Here is a 12,034-nt window from a genome sequence, read left to right as displayed (position 1 = left end):
TCAATGTCACCTTCTCATACGAGTAAGGCTATTCTCACACGTTTTTTTAGCCAAATATTTGTTTTGTTTATTTTCTGGATATGTTTTCATTTCACCAATAGCCACTTTGCTGTATCAAACCCTTTTACTGAAATATTCTCATAATCATCTTATTCTCTTTGTCATTACTTCGCAACTTCACTCCTCAGCCACATGCTCTAGTTGTATACTGCAGTGTGCAGAAGACACAGCAAAACAGTGTTTCAAACCTAGTTAAGTTTTGCTTAAAAAGAATACATGTGTTACACTGTATTTTTATGAACATTGTTATGTGTAAACAAAGGTTGTTACATAAGAAAATTTTTATTAAGAAACTCCACACCAAAGGTATTAAGGTGAACTTTTACCTTAAACCTTTAAAACTTGTACATTTTGCTCCTCTTTTCTCTTGCAGAAATATTCTTTATTATTGTCACAATGTCTTTATTATTGTCATAAATGTCTGATGTGTTCTTGGTGCTGTCAGGAAGTATAGGAACAGATCATTCTCCCCTAGATTATGCAGATCTAAAAGAAGCCATAAAACATCACACAGTTTTTTTGAAGTGTTCAGGCCAGGATTGGCTACTAACGGCACCCTCAGCATATTAATAGCTTTTGTAAGGGAAACATGTATACACACTTTGGTATATAAAAATCAAATACCTGAATGGTTTTAGAAGAAAATTTTCTAGTGAGAAAATTGTTCATAATTACCCGTTATACAATCTTATAACTTCCCTTGAACTATTGGACATGCCTACTGTTGGGCTGATGTGATTCAATGTGGCTCAATTCAAATTTGACCTAATTTAAATAGGTTTAAGGTACTTTGAATTATTTTCAGTACTTTGAGAAAGCTCTGAATAAGTTCATTGAAAACAGTCCATTTATGAGCTGCAAGGATGATTCTGAAGGATGCTGAGCAGAATCTGAAATACTGAAAAAAGGAAATGAATTTAAATCACTACTGTTTCTTTTCAGTTCTCTGCTGCTTAAGGAAATAGTTTAGATTCTTCTCAAACTGCTAGATCTTACTACCATCATGGTCTCTATGCCTAGACCTGAAAGGCATCACTGCACAACAAGAAATCTTTTCTTGCTTATCTTAAGCTCACATTTATGTCACTTTCACCTTTTTATCCAGCATAATATTCCAGATCTGAAATTACACCAAGACTTGAAAAGCCAGATAACAATCTAGTACTTTTATCCACCATTTCTCACCACAGAAATATCCTGTTCGTGGAGAAATTTTAATTGCTAATAATTGAGACTCTTCAGTTATTTTCAGTCATGAATATGCAGTATTTTGTAGACTCATGGATTTTGAAAACATTTAAGAGCCCTGTACTCACGTTTTATGGTGGGGAAGATATGTCTATTGTAACTAAAATATTGTTACTGATACAGAATTCAATTTTCTAACTTTGAACACCATCTCAATGAGTCACCATCTCAAGAGCAAGGTAATTCCCTAGGAAAATGAAAATCTACCTCTGTTGGCTCAATGTAAAAAAATCAATGACCCCCCCCCCAAAAAAAAAAACAAAACAAAGAAAACCCTAAAAAGGCATCTCATTTCTCTATGGTATTTAGAATTGTAAAACGAACTACACTTTCCAAGTTAGATATTCAGGAGATTAATCCATCAAAATCCAATATGAATAATTTGTTGTCATAATGTGAGTGAAAGAATGATTGTGCCTAGGCTGACTGAGAACTCTAATTGGTTTTGTACTTCAGGGATATGAAAAACAGTCCAAATATAATGTTTAAAACCTGTAGTCTCTTTCAGAATGGGATTCATTTCTTTATTATATATTAATATATGTTTGAATGCCTGATGGTTCCATGATGGTAGAAATATGATCTCAGGGTTTTTTTTCACCTGGGACCTGTTACAATGATGGACTTTTGTAGCTTATGAATTAAGCAATAGTTGACATTTTTGTTTAAAAATGGATAATGGATAATTCAATAATGGATAGTGAGTCTTCTACATTGCTAAATAAAAAGGGATGTAGGCCTTCATATTACTGTAACTGCCTTTATCTATACCCTTTGATTAAAAAATTTCATGGTCCCAGTTCAAATTTTCTCCAAGTAAAAACTAGTCATGTTCAAGAAAAACAAAAAAATGTCTAGTCATTCATCTGGAATTCTCTCAGCAAAATCCCTAAACAACTGAGACATCATCAAATTTTCGGAATCATAGATCATTCTGTGTTGTGAACGGCGGAAGAAATGCCTCACGCAATATGCGTGGATGGCAAATCCCAAAGTTTATTGAAAGCTCGCACATATTTATATTGGTGTTAATGAAGCTTATACATATTGCAAAAGCTGAGCTCATTATTGGTTAAAGCACACTTAGATCAACCACACCTACTTCTATGCTCTAATGATTATTTTGTTTCTATGTTTGCATTCTTCTAGCTTCTCTGCCTAGGATATCTACATTTTCTGGCAAGCGATTTTCTCCCCCGTCTTCCCGTTTCAGCGAAGGTCACTATGACCTTTGTCAGTGATTGGACACCGGTTACATAATCCCCAGCTTGTTTCCCCTATCCTTATCCATCGGTATCACATCGAAATGGCCTTTCTCAGCTAACCAATTATCCAAAAAGCTCTCTACAATTCTGTCCTGGAAAATCCCTTTGCATTCAAAAGCCAAAGTATATGTGATGTATCTGTTTCCTGCCATAAACATACCACAGCGGGAGCCTGAGTCACAGTCCTCATGCTATTTAACACATTTTAAGCAGACAGAAGTGTCTGTGAAATAGCAATGTCTTAGAGTAAGTGGAACCAGGTAGCATCCAGAAGCCACATCTGGATTTCTGCTTTAGCAGTACCAGGGCATAAGTCATGAATGATCCCTGAGACCGTTATATTCATTAAATTAATTTAGACTGATTAATTTAACAGATTAGCTTTTACCCATCACACCTGGCAGTCCATCAAACCACGCACAAGTACATTACAAGTTTGTGGGTGCTGGAGATCATTCTCAACAGTCAGTTTGGAGGCAGCCACTGTATTTGTGCGAGTGAGTTTTATTGTACACAGAGAGACAGAATATACCAGCTGACTTAAGGCACTCACACTGTTTACAAGCATGTATTTATACCAGGAAATCTAGGTCCAAATGCTGTAGGACAGTGTGACAAGTGCAATCTATTCTAGAAGAACCTAAACAAAGTGAACACAATGAAAGCCCATAAGTTAATCTTGTATTTAGGAACTGTCTTGGCCTCCTTTTATATGAAATCATTATTGTATCCACACTTACTTGCTATAATTAAACACTTATGGCACATAATAGTGGTTTCTGACATAAGAAAATTTTAATTTCTAAATGAACTATTTGAGTTTTCTCAAAAATTTGGTATTTTTTTCTCTTTGTTTAGGATTTTATCTTATATATGAGAAGGGTGCCTATGAAGAAAAACCCATTTAAGAGTACACAGACTTAAAACTATTAAAGTATTTACATGTATTTTGAAAAATAAAAAACAAACTCAAAAATAAAATCAAAGCCCAAAATCAAAACCTATAGTTTCAATAGAATTTGAGTTTAGGCATATAATTCAAAAGTGGAGAACAAAGGATAATATTGCTGTTAACTGCAATATAGACAGAAAAGGATTTCGGAGACATGCAATTTTATACCCACATTTATAATAAATGGTTGATACTGACCACATGCTTCCTTGACCATCTTGTATAGTATATTCTGTAACAGCCACTTTATGTGATAAAGCACTTGACTGATTCATCAGACTTATGAGGACATCTTTGAGAGCTCTGTCTTGCAACACGTTCTTTCTCTTCTAAGTTTGTAACCAATATTTGCATAGAAACAATGCAGTGGCTCTATTCACAAGAGAGTAGTTTCACTGCCGCTACATTTGCACATAATGTCCCTGCCAATAATTGTGCCTGTTGTGTTTTGCAGGAAATAATCCTGGTTTTTGTGATGATCCAGGAGTACCAGCCCATGGGTCTAGACTAGGGGATGAATTCAAAACAAAAAGTCTGCTACGTTTCTCATGTGAAATGGGTTATCAGCTACGAGGGTCTGCAGAGAGAACGTGCTTGCTTAATGGCTCCTGGTCAGGTATCCAGCCTGTGTGTGAAGGTGGGTATTGATACATTGGCATTTTGACACCATTGACACACTTCCAAATGACTTTTTATTCTTTGATTGAAAAATTTTGTTAGACAGAAATATGCTTTCATAACATTCTGCAGAAAGGTGATATAAAAATGTTTACAAGCAGTTCATGTTTTGCTTAAATACTTGCATCTAAACTGCTAAAGATTTGGAATATATATTTATAAGAAGTTTGTGAGAAAATAAATTTTAGTTTAAAAATAATTAGCCTGAAAATAAATAATAGACACCTGAGTTAAATGTTAAAAAATGCTTTTGATTGAAGAGATATGAAAATGGAGTGATAAATAAATCTGTCATCTGTTTTTTAATAATAAAGAACTTTCATCTTCTCTTTCTGTGTAATATCTATGCATCAGGGACTGAATAAATGATAAAATAAAGTTGCATAAATGAATATATAAATTAAGTATAAATAAATAAATCAGTGCATATTTCTCAACAGAAGATAGTCTATTTTCTAATGAGATATTTTTATGCTGTCTCTTTCAGAAGAAATGCAACAAAAATATTTCTGAAATCACATTTTAAAACCAGATAAAAAACATAATAAAGAATTTTTACATTTTTTGTGAAGTTAAAATTGGGAAGCAGTAATAGAGGACTTTAAATTCAGTTTTATAATGACTGCTCATTTTCTGACAATGTTTGAAAAATTGCTTTATCTAAGTCATCAGAGTTAATGGATTCTGTAGTATCTGTTGTCTCCTAAACTAGGTGATAAAATGGAAGATAGAACAAAATATTTGTTACATTTTTTTTTTGCCTAAACTTTTATTCTGAGAACAATTATTCTTTTGCAGTATTCTTCGGCACAGACTAATCTTCTGTCAGTGCAGATAGCATCATAACTGTATAAAAATGGCAGTGGGCACAGGATCAGTATTTGAATCATTATTTTCAGCAGAAAACTGAAGTTTTGCAGTATCTTTTCTGCTTGCCTTACATGAAGACATTAACTATAGTAGGACAGCAGAAGTCAGTGGCAATTATCAGTGTTTTAAATGCTGCTTTTTTCCAGCTTTAATCATAGTGTTTGCTTCAACCTTGTCTTTTCAGAAAAAAAAGAAAAACAAGAAAAAAGCCTCTTTTTTTTCCATTTTTATATAATCCTTCAATTGTTTCCTATTTATTCTCAGTAACAATGAAATTAGGAGAAGTACATTTATTCATTCCCGCAAATTCAAGTTACAACCTTTTGAATTTTTCTCTTCACTATTTGAAACTTTTAAACTTAAAAAGTGATTAAAAATTGATTTTAATAAGGCATTAAGGCATTATTTCAAACAGAAATGGTAGACAAATGTTTAATTGGCACATTTTATTTGTTTTAATCACAAAACCCAACAGTGTTATATTTTAATTATTAGATTATAACTATTATGTTGGGAGCCATCCAGCAGGTGCACCTGCAGCAGGTCCAAGTCTTTCTTCTGCTGGGGATCCCAGCGATGGATGCAGTACTCTAGGTGGGGGTCTCAAAAGATTGGAGTTGCTAGAAAAATTGTTAGGAAAACTCAAAACAAAACCCCAAATTATTTTAATAATTTTAATGATTGGTTGGTCCACTGGGAAAAAAAACAACCTGGCCTTCCAAAAAACCCTAACATGTAATCGAAGTAATGAAGTTAAGCCACTGTAAAATCTTGAACATATGAAGCTGAAACATAATTATTGCCTTAAAGAATTGATAAAGATGCCCAAAAGATATGGAAACCAATACAGAATGTCTGTTCTTTTCTTGATTTAAAAAATAAATCAACAAGAAGCTCACAATTTACTGTTTATTCATTTTTACAATTGAAAAAGGAGATACCAGAAGACAGGAAGAGAATAGAAAAATGTGCCAAAAGGCAAAACAGAGGTACAGATCTCTCAGAAAGCCCTGAATGAGCTTTATTTGCTCCAATGACTGTATTGGGTGGAGTAGAGCAAAAAGGGCAAAATATCTGAATCAGGAATTTGAAAAAAAAAGGAAAAAAATGCAAACAATAATATTAACAAAGAGAAATAAAATGTTAATTCAAGAATATACCTATTACATATTTTCTCAGTAAAACTTGCTATAGGTGTTTTCAAAAACGAGCTATTAACCTAGTTGTTTTTTTCATCCCAGTTAGTCACCTATCATCAAAATAATTTTTTTTTTAAATCTCTTCTTTGCAGCTGTGTCTTGTGGGAACCCTGGTACACCAGCCAATGGTATGATAATATACACTGATGGAATATTATTCTCCAGTTCAGTCATTTATGCCTGCTGGGAAGGTTACAAAACTTCAGGACTAACTACAAGACATTGTACTGCTAATGGGACATGGACTGGCACTGCTCCAGACTGCACAGGTCAGAAACAAATTTTCTTATCCTAAAGCTTTAACATAGTAACATCCAGCATTCCTATTGAAACATAGTAACATCCAGCCTTACTATTGAAAATTATTATTTTGATAGATAAAATAACACATTTTTCCACAATCCTGTCTTTAATACCTGAATATTTTTATATGTCTAAAGGTACATGCCCTTATAATACATGCTAGATGCTACCATAACTATCTTCATAAGATGGCTACATAGGTAACTTTATTGTATTTGTTTATCTCAGAAATGTCAATGTGATTATATTAATATTTTTTAGAATAATGCTGTATTTAGCTGTTCCTTTAGAGTTTCCTTTAGCATTTTTTCCTTTTTTTTCCTTGTGGCTTATGCTTAGAGGAGGAAGTTCTGGTAGCTCAAAATCAAATTTTGTGTAATTGGATACATTACTGTGCCAGTTTTTATTGTAAGCCAAATGAGTCAGAATTGATCAATCACCATTCTGCTAAGGACCAAGAATCAGGGAGCAGCAAGACTGGACTATTCCATCAGGTAAGGTGAGCAGGGTCCAGAAGAGTGCTACAAGGCAAGCAGGGCTAGTGGCTTCACTGACAAAGCCAGACTCACAGTACATCAGTATTTTTATGAGCACACACACACACAAAAGAAATCTATAAAAAGGGAAAAAAAGAAGCATTTCATAACTCTGCTGAAATGGCATTGCACCATCAACTTCAGGCTTGATGTGACAAAGATCTCAGTTTGAAAGGAGAAAACGTCGGTCAAAACTACCACCAACAGTCTGCAGGACCTGTGGAGGCTCCTGTGCATGCCAGATGAGACTACTGTGTTAAAGGAAAATGATATTTGGTCCATGGTATTGAAATGCCTCAGAAAGATCATTTTCTTGACAGAAACAAAATTTTTCTTCACAGAAACAAAATTTTTCTTGTATTGTAAACTAAAAGAAAGGACATCAGGTATGCATGGTTATATATTTATAAAACAAAAATCCTTTTTTCCTTTCTTCACTAGTGATTAACTGTGGGGATCCAGGTGCATTAGCAAATGGCATTCAGTTTGGAAATGATTTTACCTTTAATAAGACAGTCAGCTATCAGTGCAATCCAGGCTATCTGATGGAGCCTGCAAGTTCATCTACCATGCGTTGTGTAAAAGACAGCACTTGGAACCAGAGCAAACCAATTTGCAAAGGTGAGCTTTTGAATTTAACAGTGTACAAGTACTGTTTTGACACATATGTGATATTCACTAACTGTTGTCTTTATTTATTAAAAAAAATCAAAATATTCTCTGGAATAATTGCTGTTCAAATGCAACTAAAACATTTGGATAAGTATTTCTGTAGAATTTATATTTGTTTTGCACATATGCTGTGATAGAATAGTAGTGAAAACAGTGACATTATTGAATAAAGTAGAAAATCACTCTGCGATAAATATTGTCAGAGTCCTTAGCTTAAAAAAACATGAATGTAGTAGCCATTTTCCTTTTTGGCCTATTTCTCTAGGATTAGATAGAAAAATTCTGTAACAGGATTCTGCAAACCAAGGTTTCTGTGAAAGATTCCCTTGCTGCAGTAGTGTAGCCATCATAAACAGCCAAAAACGTGCTTCACAAATAGCTAATTACAAGTGCTAGCAGGAAGGTCATAGGCTGATGAGGCTGAAAGACAAATAAGGCAGCCTGGTGAAAATTGTTAAAACAACTTCAGCAGCCCAGGGAGTAAATTTAACAGCCTAGGGCATCTTCTGCTTATAGAAGGCCTAGGGTGCCAACTCACCTAGCACCACTTCACTGTGATATCTAAGTCTAGACTACTAATTAAATTTTGGCATATGTATTCAACTGACTGCATTTTTCTGCCATCAGAATTATTGCCTGAGTGATTTTATGGTTGTGGTCTTTTTTAAAAGAAATTATAAGGAAATGTAAATGTGGACATTCCAGATTTCATCATTTTGGGCACCTTTATCAGAAGATGGAAAACATCAGAATAATTTCTTAGCCCCTACTTACCAATAAAATTAATCACCATTGTGTGTAGAAAGCCTTAGAAAATGAGCAGGTGAATGAACAGTCATATTAAATAGTGCTGCAAAATTAGTTTAAAAGAAAATGCAAATATTTAGAGATTTAGAACCATAAGAACTTATTTATTGAAAGAAATAATGTTTACTGAATACCTTTACCTAGCTAGTAACCTGTTGCCCAAAATAATCATGAATGAATATGTAGGGAAAAAATATGAAACTAGGTAGCTATGTACTCTTTGGGCTTCTAGCAACCTAGAACTCAGGGACTTCCTAAATCCAGAGCCTTTATTTTTGTTTTTAAATTAGTTTTCTGTCTATTACAGACTGCTATGTCAACACATGTGTCCTTTTTTGGAACAATAGATGGAAATAACTTTTTTTAGATTCAAACCTATGAGGACATATTATATTTTGTATTCCTAAACCCTATAAATTCTTGAAATTGTAACTTTTCTTTTTCTGACACAGCTATTACTTGTGGGCCCCCTCCAGCAGTACTGTATGGGAAAGTGGAAGGATCTGATTTTCGTTGGGGTGCTAGTGTGAGTTACAGCTGTGCAGAAGGCTATCAGCTGTCCAACACAGCTATTCTCTCCTGTGAAGGGCGAGGAGTTTGGCGGGGAGATGTCCCACAATGTTTGCGTAAGTTTTCAGGGTACAGTTGTGTTGGGCTTCACCAAAGTTACAATTGGTTCTCTTGGGCTACAGTCACAGAATCACAATTTAAAAATGACTCAGCTGCATCAGGTAATATATGAATTACTGCAGGATTCTCCTTTCTTGTACCAAAGAGCTTACCTTGATAAGAAATTTGAGTGTCTGTGCCCATTAAAGGTCACAGTCTTTTTCCTTTCCCCCAAAGTCACCGCAATCTCTTGTTACCTAATTGCACCCATCACCATTTGCCTTACTGGTAATCCTATTGGTTGTTCTGAATTTGACTTGTGGTGATCATGACTAGAATATTCCCTTACACTTTTGCTTTTGTTTTCTTCCCTGATTCCGTTTCCATTAACAGGTGAAAACAAGGATGCTAACCCTTAAGCTCATAGCTCATAGCTTTTCTAAGCATTTTTTTTTTCTTTCGGAAGATGAATACATACCCTCATATCTTGCTTGTATTTATTTTTCAGCATTTTCTAAATCTGTCAACTCAACTCTTTGAGCACTTGAAATCTTGTTAGGACCCTGATAAACATTTTCCCTTTTATCTAATTGAGGCAAAAATTTCCAAACTACTCATTTGAGTGTGTCAAATGTGGAAAAATTGTTTTATTTTTAAGCATTGCAATATTGATTTGTCTACTTCAGGATTATTTTGTCATCCAAATCTAATCAATATTTAAGTGTCTCACTTAAAAGCTCTATTTTTCCAGGTTAAGTTCTACACTTAGAATAGCTGTAACAGTGACAATTTATTTTAAATTGCTGTCAAGAATTTAGGAGATCTAAAGTCCTACACAGATAAATGAACAGAGCATTTATACTCGTATCCAATATGCCTGCCTTGCACGTAAAATGATGTAGAATACTTCAGGTTAAACCATGTACAGATTTTAATACCTTTTTTTCTTTTCATTTCTATGTATCAGCTGTGTTTTGTGGTGATCCTGGTACTCCAGCAGAAGGACGCCTCAATGGAAAAAGTTTCACCTACAGATCTGAAGTTAGCTTCCAATGCAGACCTCCTTTTATTCTGATAGGCTCTTCAAGAAGATTCTGTCAAGCAGATGGCACTTGGAGTGGAATTCAGCCAACATGCATTGGTAAGAAACTACCACTAATGCATGTTCTACTGAGAATATTCTTGAAAAAATATTACACTATCATAAATCTAGCAATTAGCTATCCAAGTATAGAAAAGATCTTTGTAATATAAAAATAACTAGTTTAATAAGGTTATATTTTGAGTATAAATACTATAGGATAAACACAATCACATATGAAGCCATTTGTATATTTACAGGGTTGTTTGTCTGCTGAAAATGCAGAACGTCAATAAGTGCAAGTGCATAAATTTGTTCCATCTATTTTTAGAATCTCTTGGATGTGCAGTAGACTGTGGCAGATTAAAGACCAGATTTTGTCACTAGTGTTAAAGGCATTTTTCAGAATCGATCCTAAATCAAAGTGTTTTCGACTTTGTGAACGCTGCTTGTACATCTCTGATCTTTTGAAATTCTGATTAATTCCCAAATACTCTTTTCTCATTGACTGCTGTACAACTAGTGGGCTTTTAGCATGTTATATCAATCAGATTGGCACCTTTAACTCCCACTGGCATTGCAATTTGATCCCACTTGGGGTGACTTGCTAGAGAAAATTAGTTTAGTTTTATAATAAAAAAATTCTCTTTAATATTTCTAAACAGACATATTCAGATGTAGATTATAGGCTGTTTATATATTTTGTCATGGCTGAGATATTGGTTGTGTGAAAGAGCTGGGCACTCTGAAAAAAGGTTGTAATCATGATTATTGAAAGCAGCCTGTATTTTTAAATGAAGACATAACAGTTTGTATGAATTAAAAACTTCTCTCTATAGTTTTTGCAAACTGGGCAATCATCTTACACCTATATTTTGCAACAGAGGCAAGAAGGCTTAAAAAAGCTAATTTTCAGGTCTGATGCAAAGAATCAACCTTGAAAATGTAATATTCAATTTCTGTTTATATTTCATATATAGTGTAATATAGAAGCACATGGAAAGTAGTTCATCAAAGATACAAGTTTTTCTTTTGCATCATAGTTTTTATGTTATTGTAAAAGGAAAATATTAGATCATCTAACATATTTACAGATAAAATTTCTAAGCAATTTGAAGGTTAAGAACAGTGAACAATACCTAGAACTAGACCTGAAAAAAACATATAGTGGAAGCTTTTCTGCTTTTTGGTAGCAATGGTTTCCTTAGAATACTTTGTGAAGTCTTACTTTGGGTTCTTCAGATGAGACCTATCTTAAAAATTCAATTCAGCTTCATGTCTATTATTAGAAATAGAATTCTAGCTGTTGATAATTTTTAAAGTTCCTGAGCTGTTCAAGCATCTTGACATCAGGAGTATGTTTGCTTTTCATTCTTACACTTTAGGTCAACATCCACCTAACTTTTGAAGCCTTTGGTAAATATCAGTCCAGTTGAATTTTTATGCTCTACTGATGGTCAATATTGAAAATGAGAGTTGGCCAAGAGTGAAATGAAATATCACAGTTTTGTAAATGATAAGTTCAATTTTTGCTCTACAGAAAACTAAAAATTGTTACAGATGAAGTATGTGTCCTTCATAATTCAGTGTCAGCACACAGCAGACTCGGTTGTCAAGAGAGAATCACATACTACAGAAAAATTCATTGGATGAAGTTCTGTGCTTCTAACTGGTGGATATGACTGGGCAACTCCAAAGCCACCACCAGAATATGAGCATTACTGAATGAAAAAATAGTTCCAGGCTGCTTTAAA

At 34.1% G+C, this 12,034-nt stretch overlaps 1 protein-coding gene across 1 annotated transcript in view; it reads left to right on the top strand.

The window, feature by feature from the left end:
• The window catches only part of CSMD1 (CUB and Sushi multiple domains 1), a 1,074,877-nt gene that overhangs the window by 1,037,479 nt on the left and 25,364 nt on the right, over positions 1-12,034 (top strand). The window contains exons 57-61 of the mRNA XM_066547292.1: positions 3,980-4,162; positions 6,365-6,541; positions 7,553-7,732; positions 9,043-9,216; positions 10,167-10,340. Of these exons, the coding sequence (XP_066403389.1) occupies positions 3,980-4,162; positions 6,365-6,541; positions 7,553-7,732; positions 9,043-9,216; positions 10,167-10,340 (888 nt within the window). The remainder of the gene's footprint in view (positions 1-3,979; positions 4,163-6,364; positions 6,542-7,552; positions 7,733-9,042; positions 9,217-10,166; positions 10,341-12,034) is intronic.

The sequence above is a fragment of the Molothrus aeneus genome, chromosome 3 (assembly GCF_037042795.1).
Source record: "Molothrus aeneus isolate 106 chromosome 3, BPBGC_Maene_1.0, whole genome shotgun sequence".
NCBI classification, from domain to species: domain Eukaryota; kingdom Metazoa; phylum Chordata; class Aves; order Passeriformes; family Icteridae; genus Molothrus; species Molothrus aeneus.
Note: the sequence above shows the minus strand (reverse complement) of the source record. Positions and strands in the feature narration are given on the sequence as shown.